Source organism: Antedon bifida, chromosome 2 (assembly GCF_963402885.1).
Source record: "Antedon bifida chromosome 2, ecAntBifi1.1, whole genome shotgun sequence".
Lineage (NCBI taxonomy): Eukaryota > Metazoa > Echinodermata > Crinoidea > Comatulida > Antedonidae > Antedon > Antedon bifida.
The window spans coordinates 25,630,522-25,658,091 of NC_136227.1; the positions used below are offsets into that span (position 1 = coordinate 25,630,522).

Genomic DNA, 27,570 nt, shown 5'->3' on the forward strand with positions numbered 1-27,570 from the left:
GCGACGTATCAACGCAAAGTGCTGTATTACGTAATCACAAGTGGGAACCGACGACGCAATAGTGCTGCAAACATCGTAGGTTTGATTTCACGCAGGCGGGGGGCAAACACAATGTTTGGAAAGGCATTTTCTTACGTTGCGTAGATTGCGTTACGTTGCGTCGCTAGTGGGAACCACGCTTTAAGCCTGCGCCTGCGTGAAATCAAACCTGCGATTTTTGCAGCATTGTTGCGTCGTCGGTTCCCACTTGTGATTACGCAATACATCACTTTGCGTCCATACGTCGCGTGTAAAGTGCTGTATTGCGTAATCACAAGTGGGAACCAACGACGCAACAGTGCTGCAAACATCGCTACGGGAAATCAAATCAGTTTGATTTCACGAAACAACCGCAAGGCAAAAGAACACTGTGGGGTGAACCAGGTCAAAGTCTCAAAAACAAGCAGGTTTGATTTCACGCAGGCGGGGGCAAACACAATTATTGGAAGGGAATGTCCTTACGTTGCGTCGGTTGTTGCGTTGCGTCGGTTGTTGCGTTGCGTCGCTAGTGGGAACCAAGCTTTACATTTGAAAAGTGTAGAGTAACCAGACAGAACATTACGTAAAATATTCAGTTCCATTTTATTAACAAAATATTAGATAAAATACTTTTTTGGGTGGGTATTAATTATAATAACAATACTATAATCAATTTAATCAACAAATTGATTGACCGATAATATTAAATAATGATTACATAATAATAAACAAAAGCGGTTGAAAGTAGATAGTTAGATAAATAATATAAAAGGAAAAGTACAAAATACTATTGATGGGTAGTTTGCGGTACACCACGTATATCTAGTTCTGAAAATAACTGTTGAGAGTTTCTCAATTTGTCGATCAATATACTTTGATCGTCCTCACAGGAGAGGAGTGAGAATGTAGAAAGTCCAGGAAACTGGGAATATTTAAGTAATAGGGTGGGTTTTCCGCTTATCGTTACCGCTCGTCTGTGTAAATTGGCCTTAATGGTACTGTTTATATATGAGTTTGGTGGGGAGCTTTCTTTTAGTACAACTATAAATACAATAAGTAAATGAGTAAGTACGTGAGTGAGTGACCAAGCCCTAGTACGTCTTTCGCGACGACTGGAGGTTACTCCGATGTACTAGTATACACAGCCACTGTTGCACATAGACACTCATCATAACTGATCAAGAGGCCCCTTGATTGTCCGCATACACTGTTTAGGGTCACCCTCTATAAATAAGGTGAAATGAAAAAATAAATAATAAATAAATATATATCAAATATATCTATTTTGATCTATTTCATACTCACAGGAGTAATGCTAGCCTAGTGATGACCATTACCTTTTGTGCTCACTTTAAACTGTAAACCTCAACATAACTTGACTTAGTGTTGTAATGTTGTATATACTATACAGTACATTATTAATAATATAACTATTGTAAAATAGACCCTGTCACATGAGAGACCTTTATTCCACCTGTACAGGGGAAATAAATATTTCATTTTCTTCACAGTCATCCCTTTAATTGGGGTTCTACTATTTGATATAAATATAAAAATTCAGATTTGTTTTGGTATTATTCTATTTTGGTATTATTCTATCTTGGTAAAATACTTTACAGACAATGTAGCGGAAGACAATAATTGCAGCTGCTTCTATTGGGGAAAGCATTTATGCACAATAACTTAAACTGGAATTACTTAGTAGAGAACTCCAAAGAAGACCTAGTTTCACTCTCCCCACCACACCCTGAATTCATTTTTACCATTAAAAAAATAATTCCAAATACCAGAAAGCCAGAAATATTTTTATAATAATGTTTTTTTTTCTTTTTTGTATGTATAAAAGAAAAAAAAAAGAAATATTAGGACAATCCAAAGATGTCCGGTATTGGGAGAGTTGACTGTATTCTAAAAACAGGGTTAGGTCAAAGGTCATGGTAAGAATACAAACACATTGTTGTAACTGTAGCCTATCTTTTTTTGGCATTAACAAAAGTCTTTTTTTAAGACTTTATCTAGTATCAGAAAAACAGGCAATAGCAGGCCTCAAAATAATATATCACTTTTAACTAAGTATTTTTTTTAACTTATAAATTGTATGTATGAGTGAATTTTTTATAGCACCCTCTATTTTAGCCCAGTAGTAGATTATCAATTGATGCATTATAACAAATTTTTTGGGTGACTGAAAAGATCATACCAATCAAAATCTTGTGTTTAAATTTCAAAATAAATGCAACGTCATGCATTTGCTGTTTCACCATTATTGCATGTGTTAGTAACCTTTTTAATTGGCGGCCAGTTCTTGTCTTCTCTGATCTCTTTTTCAATCAGCTTGTAAAGATTCTTCGATTTTCTTTTTCTACGTAAAGACCTAATCAATGTTTTGAAGCTTTCTTTACCAATGATGCACTGAAAAGAAGTAAAAGTGTCATAACATAAATATGATTAAAGGAATATAAAACACACTAAAGGTAAAAAATAGAAAACATCATAAACAAATTAATGGAAATACAACTGTTGACATGAATTAAAGTAGCATGTATAAGGTGGAATGTCTAATCTTTTATCAATTTCGCATCCCCCCACTCTCTTACGAGACGTTAATTCATCACTGCTGCAATACAAAACAGTGTTAAATATACGTCTACGACACCATATCGTCGGTTCCCATTTGTGACACGCAATGTTATGTTCTTATTGCACTTTGTGTGGATACGTTGCATCTACGCATTTTATTGTGTCCTGGTGGGGACTAGCTTTACCATTACAAAAAACCAGCAGTATTTGATGCTAGGCCTTCACTTCACTACATGATTTTTATACCCTGAATGACTGAAATCATCTACTGAAATCAAGCCACATAAAATAATAACATTTCTTGTCTTGTCCTGTTTCGATCTCATTTAAATTTTCAGATACAGATACAGACTATAAACTCAAAGGCAGCTGGATGAAACCATGGTATAACATATCTTCTATTTTCTGTAGATAAAATATGGTTCTTTTTTCACAATAATATACTGTACATAAAATCTGTCTTACCTCAACAGAAAATGTTGCAATGGCATTTACAATGATCAGCATAAACAACATCAGGCAGAAGGTAAAGTGTTCTGGCGCAAGTTGTTCAAGTAAAAAGAAGCTTGATAGCAGAGCAATCTCCTTCCTCCAAAACAACATAAATGTTGTAAAACAAAACATTGCAACCAATGATAGCAAGAAGAAAACTGCAAAAAATAAAAAATAATTCAAAACATTTGAGTCAATGACCGAGCAGTTGAGGCACTAGTTCACGAAGCAGTTTCATGTCTGTTAACACACTGACGTCTGCGCTGCTTGTGACCAAACAATAGAGGGTGCTAAAAACATTTAATATACAGAAACCCATAGAAGTACTATAAACAATTTCAAGCATTGTCAAAAGTTGGCAAGTATAGTTGTTATAGTTATATACTAGTGTTATATATATTTGGAACAACAGATATACCTAAAGATTATTCAAAATCAGTAGTAATAATGAAATAATGAATGTTTTGAGTTGGATAGTGAGAACATTTCATAAATTTAAGAATTGACAGATCTATTTTTAACGAGGCAGAGCCGAGTTGAAAATAGAGCAGTCAATTTTTCATCATCGAATGAAATATTCTCTCCATTCAACGAATAAAAAACAATCCATTCATCATTCATTGTTTTTTTGTAACACACCTACTTAATTTAATTCAATTTATTATTTGGTAAATCATTGACAAATGCTAGGCCACTAAAAAGACAGTGCTCCAACTTTAAACGTGGAGTAGCACAGTTGTAGACGGCATGCACCACAACCATTTCTGAACGCGATCAGTCAACGTCACATGGCAAAAATTCTTTTACAGAAACCTGAACGTGCATTAGAGAGCATTAATTATCACTATTAGATATCATTTTTGCGTTAGGTAGGGCAAATTCCAAGTAACGCGTAATTAATCAATGAAATATCAAGTATACAATCAATCAATAATAATTAATTTTGTTAACCTACTGTTACTATGAAGAGGTGTTCTGTAGGGTGGTCCTTTAGAAAAGGCAGCAGCTACAAAGAAATACTGATAGCAAGATGTTAAAAACACTGCAGAATTTTCTGCACACTTTAAATTATCGTTGACATCTTCACTAGGCTGTAAAGGAGTAAACCTGCAAAGACCAAAACGATACACTCAATAAATTGAATTGAAATTAAAAACATTGAAATGAACAATTTAATCAAAATATATAAAAAATAGATAAACACAATGAAATTAATAATTTTACATCTGGTAAATTTAAATAAAAACTTATATCACATAAAATAACCATGACATTAACAAATAACATCGTGCATATTTGAAGATATTCAGAAAAATGGAAATTGCCTCCTTGTATAGGTATCATGATCTTATCAAAATAGGCATTTTTCTAGTTCTTATATAAACCGTCTTGCATCGTGCGGGACGGTCTCATATTTCAAAGAGATTATTGATGAAACATGCATTTTGAACAAACATGGGCGTGACCAGATATTTGTCACGCATTTAGCATAAGTATATGCATGATCATTTTTTATTACCATTTGAGAGGAAAATGCATTCAAATTATTTAAAAGAAATATTAATTTAAAAATTAATAAACATATCCAAAAAAATATGTAATATTAGTCCATGGGCCAGACATTTTATCGGTATCAAATTGGTGGCAAATGCTACCATACATTTTTGGAAAGCTTAATATGTCTACTTTTCAGAAATCCATGATAGCAATGTCAATTGTACAGCTTAATAGTCAATTTTTAGGATTATATAACACCGCCTACGGAAAATATGCAACACAAAATTTTGGGGTAGGGGGTAACATTTTTGCTAATAACTTGGGATTGAGTGAACATATTTGCATTTTCTTTTTGTCAGTATGTAGTGTATAGACTGCTTAAGCATAATATATTTTTATAAGTAAATCTAACAATTATTGACGCCATTAGAGGTCAGAAGGTCATTGAACTTTAATAAAAAATGATTTTTTTTCTAATATTAACTTAAAACTTTCAGTTTTTAACAAAAAAAATAAAATAGATGTTATGCAAACTGATGTTTTCATGAACATATAGACCCAATAAACAAGAAAATTGAAGTTAAAGATTAACAAAATATGAATATACTGTGTATTATGAAGAAATTTGTTGTTTTTAGTAATTTGTAATCGTTTACAATTATGGGGTAGGGGGTAACATTTTTGCGAATAATTTACAATTTAGTTAACAGATTTGCATTTTCTTGCTATCAGTATGTAGTGTATAGATTGCCTAATTGTAATATACTTTTAAAAAATGAATCCAACATTTATTGACATCTTTAGAGGTCAAAAGGTCACTGACCTTTAATCAAAAATGCAATTTCTTCTAAATTAGCTTATAAATTTCAATTTTAAACACAAAAATACAAGAAATCTTATGCAAACTAATTTTTTCTTAAACCTATAGACACAATAAATAAGAAAATTGAATTTAACATTTTTTCAAAATTGAATATGCTGTGCATTATAAAGAAACTTGTTCGTCATTAGTAATCATTGACAATAATGGGGTAGGGGGTAACATTTTTGCTAATAACTTGGGATTGAGTGAACAGATTTGCATTTTCTTGGTATCAGTATGTAGTGTATAGACTGCTTAAGCGTAATATATTTTTCTAAGTTAATCCAACAAATATTGACGACATTAGAGGTCAGAAGGTCATTGAACTTTAATTAATAAAAAACGATTTTTTTTCTAATATTAACTTATAACTTTCAGTTTTTAACCAAAAAAATACAATAGATATTATGCAAACAGATATTTTCATGAACATATAGACCCAATAAACAAGAAAATTGAAATTAAAGATTAACAACAAATGAATATGCTATGTATTGTGAAGAAATTTGTTCGTTTTCAGTAATTTGTAATCGTTTACAATTATGGGGTAGGGGGAAACATGTTTGCGAATAACTTACAATTTAGTTAACAGATTTGCATTTTCTTGCTATCAGTATGTAGTGTATAGATTGCCTAATTGTAATATACTTTTAAAAAATGAATCCAACATTTATTGACATCTTTAGAGGTCAAAGGTCAATGACCTTCAATCAAAAATGCAATTTCTTCTAAAATAACTTATACATTTAAATTTTATTTATATTTATAACTTATAAGAGATCTTATGTTTATGTTTTCCTAAACATATAGACACAATGAACAAGAAATTGAAATTAAACAAACAAATATTCTATGAATTTATGAAGACATTTTGTCCGTTAATAATACTTTGTTATTAACAATTATAGGGTAAGGGGTAACATTTTTTCTAATAACTTTGTATTTACTGATCAAATTTGCTTTTTTTGGTATTAATATGTACTGTGTAGGTTGGCTAATTGTTATATTCATGTTGAAAAAATAAAACGTAACATATTGACATCATTGTAGGTCAAAGGGTCATTGAACATTAACAAAAAATACAATTTCGTCAAAATTTAACATGAATAAAGTTTCAATTTTAAACACAAAAATACCAGAAATCTATTACAAACTGGTGTTTTTTTTAAACCTATACAGACAATGTACAAATACAAATTGAAGTTACAGATTAAACACAAATAAACATGTATAGGCCCTAACAATATGAAGAATTTTGACCGTATTAGTAATTTGTAATCCTTAAAATGATGGGGTAAGGGGTAACATTTTTGCTAATAACTTTGAATTTATTAAACATATTTTGCATTTCTTGGTAACAATAAGTAGGGTACTGTATAAGCTGTTTAATTAAAAATTGTTATATCAAAAAATTATGCAACATTTTGATCTCAAATAATATTACCAATAGTGGCTGTGTAGTTTTATTTAAAGCCTGTAGACAAATTGAAAAATTGTAGTATTTAGTGTTGTTGTGGGGTACAAAATAACATTATGCATGACTTGTTGGAGGGTATACATTATTTTATTTATTGAAAAAAAAAATTAATGATTTTGTTTTAATATGAGGATATAGAGCTTTATAAAAACATTTATTTCATCGTAAAGTTACAGGATGGATAAACTATTTTATAATTTATCGTGAAGAAGTGGAGTTGAAAGAGTCGTGAGTTACAACCCTGGCACTAGGTCAGGATTAAACCCCGGACCTTGGGATTGGAAGGCAAGCACGTTATTTACCAAGCTACAGCTCCACTACTTTTGATAGGGTATTTGGTTATTTTCACGCTGCTGCTCTAGTTTTTAGGCTATACTGTGTAAATTGTTATTATTTTACATTTTGTACTTTAAATGAATTAATCGACTTATATAGTAATTTTAAAAATGACACTAGGGCCTACCAATTAAATTTGTATTTAAAAGATATTCTTTTCTATAAATTTTCATCTGACAATTTCCTGTATCTTGGTTTACAAAAATGAACTCATTAACAATAGGTAAATGTTTCAGATCTGCATATCAGCTGCAGTTTAGCAATTCACACATTCATAATAGAATTAATTATATTATATTACATCGTCAAATTCCAGTGGAGCCTACATCATTTAAAACAACTGGGTATATATGGAAATCTTAAAAAGACATGATTTTGTTATCGCAAAATGAAGTATGATCTTGTACAATGTTCCTTGACATTTTGGAATGTGATACTTTGCAAGTTTCCCGATTTTGATCAATGTTACCGCTAATATCTTTTAAAATGTTATGGAAAAAGCTGACAAAAATACTAGAACCAAGTACCCTGGTACAGCACGTTATAGTCTTCAGTCTGTATTCTCTAGAGATGTGAAGGGCATCCAACAATGGATAGAAACACTATTTGGCTCAGTGGCGTCTGTGATCAATGAAGAAAATGTAAAGTATACATGACAGTCTCTTCTGAAGATACCAGATATGATTTTTCCTTCCTGTGTAATGCATTGACTGGACCTAACTTTAGGTGGTTGTGTCAGAGTTATCCTCCAATATAATTCAAACTGAGATATGAAAACAGAGAGATACCCAGTTCTTTCAAACGTATGTGGAAGCGCCACCGGTCTCTGAGGCTGTAGTGTAAATTTCCTAGTAAGTGTGAATTGCTGAACTGCAGCTAATATGAAAATCTAAAAAATTGACATATTAATGAGTTTGAATAAACTAACTGTTTTCTTTAAATCAAGATGAAGGAAAATGTTATTGTCCTGTAATATTACAATACCATAACAGTTTTGTTTTAAAAAAAAAAGAAGAAAACTACCTAATTTGCATTTGCAGACGAGATGAACATTTATAACCTTAGAATATCTTATCATTTACAAATACAGATCAATTACAGATATAATTGGTAATCTAAACAATTGTCATTTCTATGATTACTATAGACAATTGAATGTTTGGAATATGTAAATTATAAAAAACAATTTACAACACAGAAGCTGGATATGTTTATTATTATCAATATGTAATAACAATGAAACATCAACGATATTTTTAATTAATAATAAATCAAATAATGTATACCCTCCAAAAAGTCATGTTATTTCGTAACCTATAACAATACTAAACGGTGAATATTTTTCTATAGGTTTAATAAAATAAAAACCACATAAATCTATTGGTAATAACAATTTGATAATGTTTTAATATATAGCAATTAAACAGTTGATATACTACTTATTGGTACCAAGAAAGGCAAAATCTGTTCACTAAATTCAAAGTTATTAGCAAAAATGTTACCCCTTACCCCATAATTTTGAATAATTACAAATTACTAATACGGTCACAATTCTTAATATTATTATTACTGTACACATGTTTATTTGTTTTTAATCTTTAACTTCAATTTCTTGTCCATTGTCTTTATAGGTTTAAAAAAAAGTTTGTATTAGATTTGTTGTATTTTTGCGTTAAATATTGAAACTTTATTAATGTAAATTTGGACGAAATTGCATTTTTTAAATGTTCAATGACCATTTGACCTAAAAAGATGTCAATATATGTTACGTTTTATTTTTTTCAAAATGAATATAACAATTAAGCAACCTACACAGTACATATTAATACCAAAAAAAATGCAAATGTGATCACTAAATACAAAGTTATTAGGAAAAATGTAACCCCTAAAAATACCCTATAATTGTTAATAAGAAATTACTATTAACAGACAGAATGTCTTCATAAATTCACAGAATATTTGTTTGTTTAACTTTAATTTCCTTGTTCATTGTGTCTATAGGTTTGGGAAAACATTAACATAAGATCTCTATATATTTTTGTGTTTAAAATTGAAATTTATAAGTTAATTTAGAAGAAATTGCATTTTTGATTAAAGGTCATTGACCTTTGACCTCTAAAAGGCATCAATAGATGTTGGATTCATTTTTTAAAAGCATATTACAATAAAGAAATCCATACACTGCATAATGATAACAAGAAAATGTAAATCTGTTAACTAAATCTTAAGTTATTTGCAAAAATGTTACCCCCTACCCCATAATTGTCACAAATTACTAATGACGAACAAGTTTTTTTATAATGAACAGCATATTCATTTTTGAAAAAATGTTAACTTCAATTTTCTTATTTATTGTGTCTATAGGTTTAAGAAAAAATTAGTTTGCATAAGATTTCTTGTATTTTTGTGTTTAAAATTGAAATTTATAAGCTAATTTAGAAGAAATTGCATTTTTGATTAAAGGTCAGTGACCTTTTGACCTCTAAAGATGTCAATAAATGCGGGATTCATTTTTAAAAAGTATATTACAATTAGGCAATCTATACACTACATACTGATAGCAAGAAAATGCAAATCTGTTAACTAAATTGTAAATTATTCGCAAAAATGTTACCCCCTACCCCATAATTGTAAACGATTACAAATTACTAAAAACAACAAATTTCTTCATAATACACAGTATATTCATATTTTGTTAATCTTTAACTTCAATTTTCTTGTTTATTGGGTCTATATGTTCATGAAAACATCAGTTTGCATAACATCTATTGTATTTTTTTTGTTAAAAACTGAAAGTTATAAGTTAATATTAGAAAAAAATTCATTTTTTATTAAAGTTCAGTGACCTTCTGACCTCTAATGGCGTCAATAATTGTTGGATTTACTTATAAAAATATATTATGCTTAAGCAGTCTATACATTACATAATGACACAAAGAAAATGCAAATATGTTCACTCAATCCCAAGTTATTAGCAAAAATGTTACCCCCTACCCCAAAATTTTGTGTTGCATATTTTCCGTAGGCGGTGTTATATAATCCTAAAAAATGACTATTAAGCTGTACAATTGGCATTGCTATCATGGATTTCTGAAAAGTAGACATATTAAGCTTTCCAAAAATGTATGGTAGCATTTGCCACCAATTTGATACTGCTTTCGCAAAAAACTGGACCTGGCCCATGGACTATATGGAAAAATGACAATAAATGTTTCCGTTGTCGCTCACTATGACGAAGGATGGGCCGATAGCAGGCATGCGTTAGTCACGATTGCGATTAATAAATGTAAAATCATACGGTGGACTGACACGACACAGTGTAGCCTGTCACGCATTTCAAATCTCTCAGGTTGGTATGACTATGTATAAATAATAAACATAAAAAATCAATTTACATAAAATTATATGACAGCAGTATAGAATACTCACCAGCTTTGTGTAAATAGCAGGCCATACGCTGTTGCTTGGCACGTGGCTTGTATAAAGATCTGAATGATGATTGAGATTAGAATGACTGGAGACAAGAGACTACCAGGAGGGCGCTTCGTTACCAGGCCTGGGTAAGGACCATTATAGCTCACTAAAAAAAGAAATAGATGAGAAATTATATATACCTTCTGTTACTGATAAAACAATACCTAAACCATTATAAACTAGCTATTACAGTATATTTGAAAAGGTAGCCTGGTCATACTACTGTACCCTCACCAAAGGCTGATGAAAAGTGCTATCAAAAATAGTACATTCTATTTATACAAACTTCCACAGTTTAACCCAATAGGTGTTTTCACACATATCTCACACAATTAGACTGCCTGTTCACACACACCCATGCAAACAGCAGAATATAAACCAACATATTGACATCACTTTACACAAAGACACTAATTTTTAACAGACACCTCAAGAAAGACGAATTATCAAGCTTTTGAATTTGCAAACCAAAACAAATCTAAATTTTTTGTTTAACATATTTATTCGAATAAATGCCACCTCAAATTAATAACTCCCATAGAACATCGTTTAGAATAAACTCCCCTCAAATAAATGCCTCGGGGGGTTTATTTATTTCCTCGAGTAAACACCCGCCACATGCATTATATACACAATTTTGGATAACACATTTCTATTTGTAGTAGAATTCATTGAGTGCTTCCGTGATGTAAAATTTACCAAGCATTTTGATACCATTTGTACTGTATTTCATCACCTCTTGATATTGATTGTGTTTTACAGTACTTTAGGGCATATTTATTTTAGTTTCCATGTTAAATTAAACCCCAAAAATAAAGACCTCCCCCGAATAAACGGCTCCCTCGAAAAAACGCCTCCCTAAAAACCATCCAGAACAATAAATGAACCTTGAAAAAATCATTTGAAATAATTACTTAATATTGCAACAGTTGTGGTAATAGCCAAATCTGCATAAAGAAATTGCTTATCACTCAGATTAGAATTAATCTGTAAAAAAAGAAAGATAAACACGAGACAGGTTACAAAATAGTCATTCAATGTTTAAAAAAAATACAAGTAAGCATTGTTTTTCTGGTAAACTCTTGGATAAGAAGATATTGTACAATAATTCTACTACAATTATAACACCCATTTTTTTTAAAAGCATAAAGACTATAGCCTGTTACCATAGGATATTTTAAAGAAATGTAAATGGGGAATAACCTGCAACTTGCAGCCTACTGGGCTGAATTACGCACAACTTTCTACTCTCGTAAGGGTCCCTTAATGTAAAGTGCTGCCACCAAACGGCACCCGTTAGTCTTTCCACAATGACAGGGGCTGAATGGACCAGTACATCGGGGTAACCCCCTACTCTTCCGAAAGATTTACTGTGTTTTTTAAAGTGCACACAAGCCAGATATGTACACTGAATCTTGAGTTTTAAGTCCTTGAGAATAATTGTTCTACCACCAGAAGAATTATCAAGGTGTGCATTGAATCTGTGCTGATTGTATAACTATGGTTTGCAGCAACCCTGCCTTTAACCTCTGTGCTGATTGTATAACTATGGTTTGCAGCAACCCTGCCTTTAACCTCTGTGCTGATTGTATAGCTATGGTTTGCAGCAACCCTGCCTTTAACCTCTGTGCTGATTGTATAGCTATAGTTTGCAGCAACCCTGCCTTTAACCTCTGTGCTGATTGTATAGCTATGGTTTGCAGCAACCCTGCCTTTAACCTCTGTGCTGATTGTATATCTATGGTTTGCAGCAACACTGCCTTTAACCTCTGTGCTGATTGTATATCTATGGTTTGCAGCAACCCTGCCTTTAACCTCTGTGCTGATTGTATATCTATGGTTTGCAGCAACCCTGCCTTTAACCTCTGTGCTGATTGAATATCTATGGTTTGCAGCAACCCTGCCTTTAACCTCTGTGCTGATTGTATAGCTATGGTTTGCAGCAACCCTGCCTTTAACCTCTGTGCTGATTGTATAGCTATGGTTTGCAGCAACCCTGCCTTTAACCTCTGTGCTGATTGTATATCTATGGTTTGCAGCAACCCTGCCTTTAACCTCTGTGCTGATTGTATAGCTATGGTTTGCAGCAACCCTGCCTTTAACCTCTGTGCTGATTGTATAGCTATGGTTTGCAGCAACCCTGCCTTTAACCTCTGTGCTGATTGTATAGCTATGGTTTGCAGCAACCCTGCCTTTAACCTCTGTGCTGATTGTATAGCTATGGTTTGCAGCAACCCTGCCTTTAACCTCTGTGCTGATTGTATAGCTATGGTTTGCAGCAACCCTGCCTTTAACCTCTGTGCTGATTGTATATCTATGGTTTGCAGCAACTCTGCCTTTAACCTCTGTGCTGATTGTATATCTATGGTTTGCAGCAACTCTGCCTTTAACCTCTGTGCTGATTGTATATCTATGGTTTGCAGCAACTCTGCCTTTAACCTCTGTGCTGATTGTATATCTATGGTTTGCAGCAACCCTGCCTTTAACCTCTGTGCTGATTGTATATCTATGGTTTGCAGCAACTCTGCCTTTAACCTCTGTGCTGATTGTATATCTATGGTTTGCAGCAACCCTGCCTTTAACCGCTCAACCTGATTATCTAACAAGCCCAGCCTGGGATATACGCCCAGCCTGAGATACAAGCCCACATTGAGGTACTGTACAAGTACATCCCTTATTTGAAATAATTTTAATGTAAAACTACACATCAAACCACTAAATTAGAATGCTGTGATATATGTACACACAAACTTGAGCCAAAACCGAGGAGGGTAAGGCGTAGATACAAGTTAGTAAAATAACAGTAAACTTACCCAATATAGTATAGTAACTGAGATATATTGTATTAAACTGTAGAGGGCCATATACTTGAATACTCCAAAAGAGGTGACAAGACTTGCTCTGCCTTCCCTGAAAAAAAAATTACAAGGATCATATTAGATCAGATTTGAAAGCAAAACAAATGGCGACCTGTCAACATATTTCTGTCTTTAAGTAAAATACGTCAGTATATTTTTAATTAAAATGGTCCTCAGTTTAACTGTGAAGTTAAAAAAATAAGGTTAAATACAGACCCACGGCAAACACCTCACAACGACTACCATGACCAGACCAGGACAATCCTGGTATTTGTACACACATTTATACAACACAAATGCCGACCAAGGTACATAATAAACAACTGCATTTATAAGTAGTATATTAATAAAAGAATTTACATTCACACATATTTATTTTTCTAACAGGATATAATCACAATGGTATAAAGTCTATTACAGTACCTGATTAACTTTGGTACACATGATATATTTGCAATCTGTGACGTGAAAGGCGAGGCTACTGATGCCTCGGCTTCAGACAATGAGATGCCAGCGTGTGCAGCCTTGAGGGCGCCACAATCATTGGCTCCATCACCGCACATCCCAACACTGTATCTGCATGAATCAAAATATAAAAAGTGATAGTTTTTTTTTACTGTAAGTCTGGTACTCAATAAGTGTTCTACCATTAGACGTGTTGTACGCACAATGAATTTTATGAATCACAGTTTGTGACTTTGAAGTTATACTTCTTTTTACTACCCCTCCCTCGCCTTTTTGAATTATCCCGACACCTCCCTTTTTAATTTGAATTCATGAACCAAGGTCAGAAATTATTCAAATGTTGAACCTAAAAAGTAGAAATATGGGGGTATTATTTTTAGTTTACCAGTGTTTTCAAAAAACATTAAAAGCAGCTATAGTTACCCTAATGCTTGCAATTCTTCTACTAGTTGAACTTTTTGGTCAGGTGACATCCTTGCAAACACAGTTCCTCTTTGCACTATCTTTATTAAAAAACAGCAGAAAATATAAATCTATGAATTCAAAATACCTGTATATAACACGCAATCCAACAATTCCAAGTTAGGTGGTAAAACTAAAGCCTTGTTTGCACAAATGGTAAATTTAAAAAATGTAACTTTACCCCAGCCATCGGTAAATGTGACCCTTGTTCGCATTTGGACATTTTTCATGCAAATTTAACGATTATGTTAAAAACTATGATGGACTTGCATGGTGAAGGTCTGTGTTTACCTGAGACATATTAATATTAAATAATGCCTACCTTTGGCATAAGGTCTTGAAAATGATTTTTAATTACAGCAAATGATTTTCCAGTCAAAGCAAAATTATACTTGGAACAAGGAATGTCTTCAGTAAATGTTTTCTGAAAAAAAAACCATCACCATCCAACTAATAATAAATACATTCATCATTTGTATACTAGTAGTTTATAGTATCTTTATGATAAAACAGCCTTAATAAAAATGACTCACTAATTGGATACTATCAGCTTTACTATTCAATGTATATCCTCCCCCTGTTGTTGCATCTGATTCAGTCCATTCAATACAAGCTTGTACATTTTCAGAGGGAGGAGAAGCACAAACATGAATAATTTTTGAATTGGGTTCAATCATGCCACAATCTCTGGCAACACTAGTGGCAGTTAGAACATTGTCTCCTGATAAAATAAAATGGCAAGTATAACTTATAATAACTAAAATATTTACAGTAGCTTATTTGAGTAAGAGCGTGTTAGGCATTGAACTCCTGATAGTGGGATTAGGAGCTTGAGACCAACAAACAAATACTTAACCCTTTGAAGACATGGCCCATATCCCATATGGGGTAATTTACTGTCCTAGGACGCTAGGCCCATATATGTACAGGTTGTCACTGAATTGCACTTTTTGAGCATTTCACAAAAAAAAAATTTTCGGAAAGCCAAAACATTTCACATAATAAAACCAACAATTGCAAAAAGTTACAGTCATAAAAATGTATTTTGCATTTTTCCTAAACCTATTAAAAATACCTTATTTAGCCTGAGTCACTTGGGGTAGAAACCTCGTGTCTTCAAAGGGTCAAGACATTAAGATGAATATTGACTTATACAATTACAGTAATTAAAAGTGTAGTCCTGAGAAGGACACATCTACATTATTGGAAAAAGAGGAAAAAGTGAATAGTCTGGAAAAAAGGAGTTTTGCACTATGATTACTGGGTATACCTGTCACCATGACTGTTCGTATATCAGCCTCTCTTAGCAGATGGATGATCGGTGTTGTCTCTGGTTTTAGCATGTTTTGTAGAATTAACAGGCCTAAGAATTGCAAGTCATTCTCAACTTCAGATCTGTTGGAATCAATAATAAGAGATATTTAAGTAACTTACATAGTAGTTCGGTAGTCTTGCGATTAACAAGCTTATATAACTACTGTATTATTTTGAGATTAAATTACCAAATTAGGCCTACATTAATAGACAATTAAACTTGCCTTGATATTTTATGAGCATGATGCCATGAAAGTTTTGGGTCAAGAGGTCGCCAAGCTAGACCAATCACACGCAATCCTTTCTCTGTGTATACATGTAGCTCTTCATGAAACTTTGATGGGACTGTGTGAAGAAAAATCTTATCTTTAGTGAACTGATAAGAGCATTACAAGATTTATTTTTACTCATGCTGTTTAGACTATGAAGAACAGCTTTTTTCCATGAGATAGGTGTTTCTTTGACCAATTTCTTTTTAAATGGGCAAACAAATTTGGTAATTTATATCTGCTATATTTACACGTCACGTCATTGAGGTCGCAGAGAGGCCCTGCAACTAAATTTCACAGAAAATTCTCAAGGGTTGATATTGTGACACAGCAACTATATATACTATTATTTTATCTCACTTCACAGTCTATTGTAATAGGGACTTTAGATTTCCATGTCGACTGCTACCCTATTATTTTTAAGATATGCGCATGCGCTAGGCGACTGATAGTGTACATTGACTGACAAATTTAAACACTTGTTCAGTTGCATTTTGACGTTCGCTTTTGACATGAGTACTAGTGGACGCATGACGTCATAACACTGAAAATGTTTACCAAAATCACGGCCGAGAATGTGTTGCGATGATTTTTTTGATCATGTAGTAAAGTGAATTTCAGTCAAATTATATCTGCAAACTGTGAATTATTGATTTGTATTGGTTATTTGAAATAAAGCTTTTAATAATACAGGTTATGGCCTGGGTTTTATGACTAGGATGCCAGCCTTTAATTAAGGATCTTGGCTAGGCCTAAGCTACACACTTAGCATGGTCTAAGCCTGTGTACTTCCACCGACCCAGTGAGGTGAAATAGCACCACAGACGAGTGCTACTATGGAGCACCGGCACTTCAATGTAAATGTCCACTTAATCTAAATGTTCATATATCTGTCGACGGGAACAGTCGACTATTACCCATGTGGACGTGACCGTCGTGTGCACGTTTACTCAATCTAAAAGTCCTTATTAAAACACACTGACCTGTAGTTTTATTGCACATAGATACAACCATTTCTGGTGCTCCCTTCATGTACACATCCATGTTGGGTGCACCTAGAGTTCTAGTTATCACACTCATACGTTGTAATGATGACGAGAATGGAAACTGACGAACTATACCAATCTCGTATGGTGTCTAAAAATAAAAATAACATTTGCTTTTCCTATTACACAGAGAAAATATATTCATATAATATCACTTGTCAAAAGAAGATGGAAATTTAACAACTAAAAAATTCATGAATGTATAACAGAAGCAGACAACAACAGTAAAAAAAGTTCACCTATGGTGATGGACAAACATGATTGAGAAAAATAATGGGAATTGTGAATTTTAAGCAATATAGAGTAAAATGGTTTCATTCTGAGGGTTTGTGAATTAACTGTGTATAGGCAACTGCTAACATTTGTGTTGAACCATAGCCCAATTGAAAACTTAGAATAAAATAATTGAAATAAAACTTGTTTATTTGTTCAAGCATTATATTGGTGGAAGAATTACATCTATCATTAATGTTATTTTGTGTAAAGTACATTGTTCTTTGGTTTTAAGAAGGCAAACCTTTCATATATAATAATAGTTCAAACAAAATAACCTAATAATGTAATCTTAAATCTCTGTCTACACTATCAAACTAGTTTGACAAAGTGTGATGTGCCCAAATATGGTAATGATATTCCCAAATATGGCAGTGATATGACATGTCCATATGGGCACATCACATTTTTTTTGTCACATACAGTTTGATAATGTAGTTTAGTGTACTTGAACATAACAAACTTGATCTCACCTGGCTGTCTGAATTGATATAAGTATCAGCTGTGGTTGGCTTGACAATGGTTGGCATCATGTTATCAACTTTGTCTTTACCTTGCTCTTGCAATAACTAAATTGAAGAACAAGACCAATCACTGAATACAGATTTAGATTAACGAGTCCTCACTTTAGACACCAATTACTTTATATTGATATGTAGTTCATTGATTGTAAACCAGTAAAAATTAATTTAAGCCGATTTTACACTAGGCGAATTTGTTCGCGCAAATTGAAAGCGTCATGCTATGCGCATGCATATTCGAGTTTCTGTCTGTCATACTACCTTCTTCGATGAATTCTAGTTCCTTTGATTTGTCGCTTCATCGAAATTTACTAGTTCGAATTGTTTCTACTTTTTGCGAAGCGAAATATTGTGCAACCAATCAGAGCTCAGGAAATGAGCTATGACGCTTTTATGAGCACTCATGCGAATCAAAAAGCTCAGCAACCACGCGAGGAACATGAACGTCACAGCTATTCCCTTGTAGTGGAAAGAGAGTAGGCGATTTTTTTCTCTTTGAAACGTTGGATTCGCACGAACAAATTCGCCTAGTGGAAAACCGGCTTTACGTTTCAAGACAGTTTCGTCAAGGTTACAATCAATGTACAGTTACCAATTGAAACCAAATGTTTGTTTTACTTTATTTTCTTTAAACTCCTTTCAACATGAATTTCAAATTATAATTACACCAGGAATTGTCATAAACATTGTAAGTATAGGTATAGGGAAATTAATGCCCAAAATGCTTGTTATGATTGATACTCAACTCAATTCAAGAAGCCTTTTCAGCATTTACAGTACCTATTATATTATAACTTGAATACAATTGAACTTCCCAGTGTTTGATACTGTATCTCTCTTGGTACCTCTCAATTTTAACAATTAACATTTAGTTCCAATGTCCTTCTTTATCAAATTTACTCACCCATTTTGTTGCTTCAAACATTTTGAGATCTAAGGGATCCCCGCTGATGATTCCATCAATGATAGTAAGGGAATGGCATGTTGCCATGCAAGAAAGGAATGGGCCACGAGACAGTTCATCAGCATGCTCGAGTAATGGGAGGAAGTGATCATCTAATACTGGCACTACACCTAACATGTCCAATCCATCTTCTGTAAGTGTTCCAGTCTATATTGAACAATTGTAATCAATGCATTTGTATTTTTTTGATTCATTGTAAATAAAATTTAACCACAGCATTTACACACAGTCTACTATACATACAAAAATAATGAATGAGTTGAGTTAAATTGGGGAACATGTTCAAGAGTTGAAAGATTGACCACTGTATTTGAAGCAGAGAGAAGTGAAAAGGAATAGGAAAGTTAGGCTTTCAATGAATGAAAATATTCTTCCTATTTAATGAATAACAAACATTCATTATTTGTTTTATAACAAACATAGCTATTGTTCTATGGCATATTTTTAATCAATAATCAGCTGCTTCCACCTTGAATCTAATGTCAAAGGTTGGACCATGAAAACCCTTTTTAAATTTTGTGGGAGCAAAGCAGTTATAGACGCCGCACTCTATAGTGCTAATACAAGCCTTAAATTTGAATAACTTTAATATTACTCCCCGATATCAACCTTTGATATCTCTGCATCAAGAATGTGTAACTAGTAAAGATGGCCAAGACGTGTTTGTCATTTCAAAGAAAATGGTCCAAAAAAATATGTCTGTTATAACATAGCCTAAGTACTTTGTGAAAATTGAAAGATACCTCAGCACGAATTGCATAATTATCAGTCATGGGATAGGAGGAGACAGAGTTTAAAAACACTTCGTCATTATTGATATTATAATATAGATGTTGAGATTAATACATACTTTGTCAAAACAGAATAATTTGAGTTTCCCGCAAACATTTATTCTCTGAGGACTAATACAGAAGATCTTGGCCGCCTTCAATCGATTCTGAGCATACACTGTACCCACTGTCATGGCTGCTGGAAGAGCAGGAGGTACTGCAATGGTGATGATATCTAAAGCTTTCACGATTATATCAAACACATGTGCCTGTAAAAATAAGCAAATACATCAATATTTATAAAGAAAAATAACTTTAAATCCAGTAAAACGTATTGCTGCAAACTATTCCTTTATACCTTGAGGGAAAAAATTAGTTCAACAAAATGTATATGTGTATGGGTATGACATACCTTTTTCCACTCAGGAACACAACAACCAATAAACAAATGTATTGTGGGATATTACAAGTGAATAAACAATGTATTGTGGGATACCATAAGCAAATAAATAAATTAAGTGTGGGATAGACACAAGAAGCATTATTTCAATAATTACCATTATTGACATTTTATCATTATCAATTTCTCTTCTCTTTTAGAGAAAAGGTAGGACAATAATAAGTACTATGCAGTACAAAATATTCAAAATAATTGAGAAATAAAATTGAAATGATTCAAGCAATAAAAATAAAATATCTACCAAATAACTTACACCATCTTTAATGAGAACAAATATTGTATAGACGATTCCAATGGCCGATATTGCGAAGAGGGCGCCAATAAACTTCAATGCATCTTTGTAAAACTTGAAACCAATTGGCTTGGGGAATAGAATTGAACGAATTAGTTGGCCTTTTGTGCTGCTAAAACCTATAAAGATAAAAAAAAAATTAAAATCAAAATATTCAATTAAAAGTATTAATACAAGATATGGGTAATTGGCTTGGTTTCACATTCAGAATTTAATATGATCTGCGCAAATGTGATCTTCAATGTGAACCTGCAGGAATTAAATAACATGATCTTCTTTATCACATTAATTCTTGCTAACATGATCTTCTTTATCACATTAATTTTTGCTAACATGATCTTCTTTATCACATTAATTTTTGCTAACATGATCTTCTTTATCACATTAATTCTTGCTAACATGATCTTAAAGAACATAACATAACATAAATTATTTAGTATTCTAGCATTGCACATTATAATTGGCCAAAACAAGACACCTCGTTATCATAAATAGATCATGATTTAATTTTTCTGGTTTCCCCTTATTCTAGATGACGATAAAGTCACAACATTTTATAGACAAGTTGTGCTGTGCAGCAAAGAACTGTATATTTATCTTGTATTGTGTTGTAACTAAGAACATGTACATGTGGACCAAACTTATTACCTGAATGTTTAAAAAACAATGGCACGTTAACTGACTATTACAGAGAACATGCATTAGAGCGTATTAATTATCCTCATTAGATATCACTTTTCCGTTAGGTAGGTAGGACTAATTGAACGACATGTGATGCATTATAAACCAATTAAATGGTAAGAGTACAAGCAGGTGTGTTATAGTTACCTGTTCTGAGTACAACAGCTTTAACTTTCTCATTACCATAATGCCTAGTTTGTATCAACTTAGTACCACAAAATAAAGTGTGTCGTTTATGTATTTCTGGTGAATAATCAACATCTTTGTTGCTGTCAGGTGGGTTGGGTAGAGGTGTCTTGGTGACCGGTACACTCTCCCCTGAAATGAATGAATTTAGAGCAGATCAGATTTCTGAGGGTCCCAAATGATCAGCAAATGCTGGATGGATCACCCTCATTAAATATGGGTTAAATAAAAAATAAAATGTGCAGCATAATTTCGTTGCTGTGTTTTGATGAATGTAGATAAATCACATGTCTTACATATATTGTGAATGTCGATGTTGGTGTAATACAGTTTATAACATTCATCATTGCTTAAGGCAAAATGAAGAAGTCAGCAGGAGAAAAGGGGTATCCTCAAATTAAATGTTTTTCTAACCTGTAAGCATACTTTCATTAACAATGCAGTTACCAGACACTAATACAGCATCACAACTCATCATACAACCATTAGCAGGAATGATTAACAAGTCACCAGGAACAAGCTCCTGACTGTCAACCTCACATAAACCTGAAACACAATAGAAATACAATTTCAACCTACAGTTCTTCTTCTTATCGAATCCACTATTGTGGTGGTGTTAGGATTAGTTCGCTGAGGTTGGGCGAAGTCAGGTATTTCTAACTTGACTGTACACTACATGAGAACATGCATTGAAGTTTAGTTTTAGTTTAAGTTTAGTTTAAGTTGTTTTAAAATTATGTTTAAATGTGTCGTAGGGCCCCTCGAAAGAGCAGTTTTACTTTATTACTGAGAGGGCTACCCTACTGAAAGAAAACGAAATAAAATAAAAAAATAAAATTAGCTTATCCAGGGCCACGTGTATATGAATACGGACGCTCCTAACTTGACCCTCTATATACAGCACCCGCCGCTATTTCTAGACGGTCTCCCATCAAGAACGCAACCGGGCCCAACGTTGCTTAACTTTGGTGATCTGACGAGAACCGGTGTTTCAACGCAGTATGGCCGTATCCTACAGTAAAAAAGCTAAATTGGACACGAGACGAGAAAGATATCATCAAATCTGAATTCACGACACAAACATGCGTGTTACTTGTCTTGCTAACCGTCCGTATTATTGAGTACATCAGGCCATCATTTACTAATTTAATATGCATTGCCTTTGTGTTAGAGAGACTATGTATATATATGTTTTTCATATATAGTTGTTTTATTTATATATTTTATATACCGTATATCCTTGGTTATAATCCCACTACAAGTCTAATCCCAACAAACAGGCATATCCCCAGGTATAGTCCCAGTATTGACTTTTGATCTGGATGTAGGCCTCTTTATAGCCAGTTCAGATGTGTTTTTACAAGAAATGTTTACCAAAACTGTTTTTCTTGAGCCAGGCTTTCCCCGGGTAGAGTCACACCCGCAAAGTCGGCCCAATTTTGTGTTCTACGGGAGAACCAAGAGGTTTCTGAAGCTTGTCCCGATGCTCATGTCCCTGGTCGGATCATACTGTACCTAATGTACAGCATATTTGATGACTACCTATTCCCAATCATTTCATATACATATTTTAAGCTCATTTTGCGCTACAGCCAATCCAACATCCTAAAACACATGATTTCTATACAGTAGTATACACTTCATTGGATGATAAATCTAATGAAATGTTGTTGTTTGGCTATATTTAAGAACAGTGCCAGAGAAACCGAACTTTGTAATCAAACTTACTTTCATTAGATTTTAGAATTTTAACTTTACTAGTGTGTGCAACCATATCTCGCAATGTCACTGCTTGCTGAAAACATAAACCATAAAAAAAAACCCTTTAATATTATAAATATATATTATTTATCACATTTATTCAATCAATTAAGGGAATCAATACAATCGCATTAACTTGTTTGTGATGTGAAGAAGAAGCTAATTTAAATCAAATTACATGCCATGCAATTACAAAATGGATGTACTGTAAATTTAAATTACAGTAAAATTACATTATCTGTGACATTTAGCACTTAATTTTGTTCCATTTAATGTGGTATCTTAGCCATTTTTGGAACATCAAATAGCCGCCAAGACTTAAAGATGTATTGTCCCCCTGAAAAAATAATTCTTAAAATATTTTTTTTAAATATGCCAATTAATGTCACATAATAGTTATACACTTTGACCAAAAATTGCATCGAAAAAAAAATGTATTTACCTGAAAAAACTGTACTTTAAACCAAAAAAAAGTCAACTTGGCTGCCAGTCAATAGGTTTTTGGTTGAATTTAACCAGTTGAATGTAACCTTTTAATTTGTCATTTTATAAGTGAAAACATTATTTTTTTCCGTTTTTTTTCTACAGAAGTGATTCACTTTTTTAAAACTACACAATAATACATTCGAAGTCTGATTTTATTTTTCATGTTTTGGGGGACAATACATCTTTAATTGGAAAAATATCTGCAGCAACCATAACAGGTAGAAGGAACTACAGGGATGGCATACCTTGTGAGTTTCATACAATGATATGGTGAGTGATACAGCTGAGATAACTATGATACAAACAGCATAGAAAATATAATGTTCAACAAACCACAGTCCACAACTAAACACTTGAAACATGTAAAATGGATTTAATATCTGTGGACAGAGAGAAGAAAATAATGATTACATGCTTGATAATAAAGGCATTTCTGTTAATTCCTGTTTAAAGGCCCATTTACACTAGGACGATAATGATCGACGATAAATATGTATTTTTCATACATAAAAAAAAAAAATCTAAAAAAGATTTTATCCTAGAGCTACAGGGTAACAATCTATCCTTATTTTGATGAAAAGGATATTTTCACACGTCCAATTAAATGACCTTATGATTAGTTAAACAATGCAACGATTTTATTGATCATGTCATTTAATTACAATTTAAAAACATTATTGGTATCAAAGACAGCATAAATGATTAACCTATAGTTCTAGAATTTAACTCATTAAGTAACTGTACAAAAGATACTAATATATATACAAATATTATAATTTGACTAAAATAATATTGGTTATTTTGAGTTATTCAGCTGAAACACACCCTACACAATGCCACATAATCTAACTTATAATACTGTTAATTAATACTATACCTCTTCAATAAATAACTGTTTATAACTTTTAACTTCAACATAAATATCATTCTCTCCATATATAAGTTGTCTGAAAAATAAACACATCAATATTATTAAATAATAGAAAAATAATGCTTAAAAAAGAATGACGTTTCGACTCCATCATGGGGTCATTATAAAGTCCAATGAATAAAATTTAAACAAACAACTAATTAAATAGCACAAGCCAAGGGTCAAAGTTTAAATAACAAAAGACCTATTGTCTAACATCCTGTCAATATTATTATTTCATAAGCTAGATTGTAGCATAGCAACTCAATTCTTAAGCATGTCCAACCTGTTGAATTGGATAGTAAAATTAAAGTCATTATCTATAGTTGAAAAGTTTTTGTCCAGAATCAAACAATGATTCAAGATTACACAGTTTATGAACTTCATGCATCACTATTTTAATATCCAGCTACTAGGCATTGGTTGTGATTCTGTATTTTCAGTTAGCAATGCCTTTTTAAAAACTTAAAAAGTTTATATCTTACTTATTCTTTTGTTCATCTTCTGGAAGACCCTTTAACTTTGTGTAGAATGTGGAAAGAGCTGGAGTAGCAACATCATATGAGGTTAGCGGATGGAATGCCTGTTTTTCTTTGTTCCAAACATATTTCACCTTACGATGTTCAAAATAAACCAGCTTACAAGAATTCTAAACGAATAACAAAAAATAGTAAATCAGAATTCCATTACATAAGTACTGTATAAGCAAAAACGTTAAACTGTACTATAACAATAGTGTAGAGTTAAAAAAAGGCCAACGGCTTGCGTGTCTGCAGCAGTGATGTTCATATTCTCTATTTTTGTTCAATTATTATTATTTCACTTACTTCACTACTATTCTCGGAATGTATTAAAACTTGAGATTCATCAACATCTATCTCATCTTCAGATATGGTTGATTGAGCATCACCACCAGGTCCAGCCTCAGTATCAGCTTCTAGACTAAAATAAAATATATCTATATTTTATTGTTATTTCTACTATTAGTATTTTGTTGAATTTGTTTTTATTTTTCAACTGCATATTTATATCTTTTTCTACAATTTATCTATATATATTTTGTGTAAAAATTGCATTAAATCTGGCCTGGCAATTTGTAATTTTCTTTTATGTGGTTTTATTATATCAAAAAAAAACAACTTAAAGTTACTTAATATTCAAATATAACTGTATTGTAATTAGCTTAAAAAGACAACGTATTACTTTTTTATCTCATTTTTAAATATAGTTAAATAAATAATTGTTTAAATTAGAAACAAAATGTGTTTGGTGGATGAATTAGTGAAGTTTTCAGGGATTAAATTCCATAACTTGGGGCCGGCAAATCTAAAGTTATACAGTATATCTAAAAATTATTTGTTTATAAAATAAAAATAAAAAAAAATATAGGTGTACAATTATTTTTACCTTGGCTTTCCTAGGAGTGTATCAACACTTGTTGAGAGCATAACTATCTTAATATTTTCTATAAAAAATTCTCCAAACTTGTTCTGTGAAATAAAACAAATAAATTTACTAGAGGTGCCATTTATCATGAATTTGATGTGCGATAGTACAATTTCCCGCCATCCATGGGTGTCATTTAACAAAATTTGCTTCGCCACAGGCCCCATCGATAGGAGGCATGTGGCTCAAATACTAAATGTCTACAGCCCTCGACTCTTTGAGCAACCAACTTTAAATTAGTCCAGCGACCATCTCTGATAACCCATATACAATGAAACACACATACCTTTATTAGTAATATTTCAGCTTTTCGTAGAGGACACATTGAGCATGTGCAGTAAATACGCCAGTCTTTCTTCCAATAAAATACAAGTTGTAGAATTCCCAATGACAAGAAAGTAAAGAATGTAACAAAAATCTTCTTTGTTTTGTGTACAAGATAACCTGTACACACCTACAGTATGAACAAATTGTAAAAAAACAATGCAATACTATCAAATTTTAAATAAGTTTTTTTTATGTAGACATGGATATACCTCCATCTTTACAATAATCGTCTATTTAAAACATTGTTGGCTTTCTCAATTCTGTGGCGGATCCAAGATTTCAGAAACGTGGAGCACCAATAATAGACAAGGGGTGTACCACTTGCAATTTGGTCATTATGGTGCATTAATATTATAATTATATTATTAATAAACGGCAATGACCCCTGCTTATCCTCTACACAAAAACTTGGGGATGGCGCGCATACAGGTAACAGAATAAATAAACACACACAGTCTCTCCATAATTAACACAAGACCTATTAAATTATACTGATATTATTTTGCATAATAGTCAAAAGGAATAAAAGTTCATGTAAATAAAGGAGGGAGCACAATATTGCTGGGAAACGAGTACAGGAGTGTTGGCATGTACGTATACAACAAGTTAAGTTAACAAGTTAACTATTAAGCTTCTTACCACCAAAATACTCAACAATCACTATTCATTTATTAACTATTCATTAACCATTCAACCATTTATTCTGATGCCAGTATTCTTACCATTTCCTCATCCGTTTCTAGATTTAGAGTGCATGATGACTTATGTGCCATGCCAGCAACTGTGTAACTGTGGGAATTCATAATACCTGGGGGAAAAAATAATATGCAACAAATTCCTTGTAATATCAATGACAGGTCATGACTGTGGTCTTTAATTAAGTTCTCTTACGCCGATTTAAAATAAGGAATACAGATTGATGACCGGGGTAGCCTAGCTTGATGCCACTAGCTAGGCCTAGTCTAGAAGGTCTACAGCCTACTAACTAGCTAGCTAGAAGGGATTTCCAAAAGAAGCAAGTACAGTAGGCTAGAGTAGTTATTCAAGTTAGAGTAGCTAAGCTAGGCTAGTTTGCAGTAAGTAGGCCTAGGCCTAGTAGGCCTACTATAGGCCTAGTCTATGCGAGGCCTGGCTGGCCCTAAACTAGCTAGGCCTAGGCTAGATAGGCCCTACCTAGGTCTAGGCCTAGATAGTAGTGGTAGTAGTAGTAGGCTGGCTAGAGTTTGCATTTACAGTATGTTAAATTAATAAAATTAGCGGATTAGCTAATAAGTTTTAGATTACTTTTCAACCACCGGTCTTGATAGGCTTAATAAATAATAATAATAATAATAATATACAGT

The 27,570-nt window shown here is 32.7% G+C and overlaps 1 protein-coding gene across 1 annotated transcript; it reads right to left on the reverse strand.

Annotated features, from left to right (window-relative positions):
- Positions 1-602: 602 nt before the first annotated feature.
- LOC144858725 (polyamine-transporting ATPase 13A3-like) lies at positions 603-27,570 on the reverse strand. The gene is made up of 29 exons (XM_078714823.1): positions 27,512-27,570; positions 26,950-27,035; positions 26,187-26,354; positions 25,862-25,944; positions 25,282-25,396; positions 24,940-25,103; positions 24,422-24,491; positions 23,790-23,924; positions 23,026-23,092; positions 21,712-21,843; positions 21,259-21,429; positions 20,392-20,549; positions 19,759-19,947; positions 18,849-19,055; positions 17,897-17,992; positions 17,088-17,241; positions 16,060-16,180; positions 15,792-15,916; positions 15,055-15,242; positions 14,844-14,945; positions 14,483-14,562; positions 14,018-14,170; positions 13,550-13,646; positions 11,651-11,723; positions 10,692-10,842; positions 4,046-4,197; positions 3,064-3,248; positions 2,302-2,430; positions 603-1,242 (listed from the first exon to the last, which is right to left on the reverse strand). Exons 2-29 carry the CDS (start codon positions 27,028-27,030, stop codon positions 1,138-1,140), a joined length of 3,651 nt encoding a protein of 1,216 aa, XP_078570949.1. The 5' UTR covers positions 27,031-27,035; positions 27,512-27,570; the 3' UTR covers positions 603-1,137.

Coding starts and splice junctions, on each gene's coding strand:
- LOC144858725 (XM_078714823.1), bottom strand. CDS start 27,030: ATGAATTCCCACAGTTACACAGTTGCTGGCATGGCACATAAGTCATCA. Junction 14,563..14,843: donor TTCAAGACCTTATGCCAAAG/GTAGGCATTATT, acceptor TTTTTAATAAAG/ATAGTGCAAAGAGGAACTGT. Junction 1,243..2,301: donor ACTGGCCGCCAATTAAAAAG/GTTACTAACACA, acceptor CCTTATTTATAG/AGGGTGACCCTAAACAGTGT.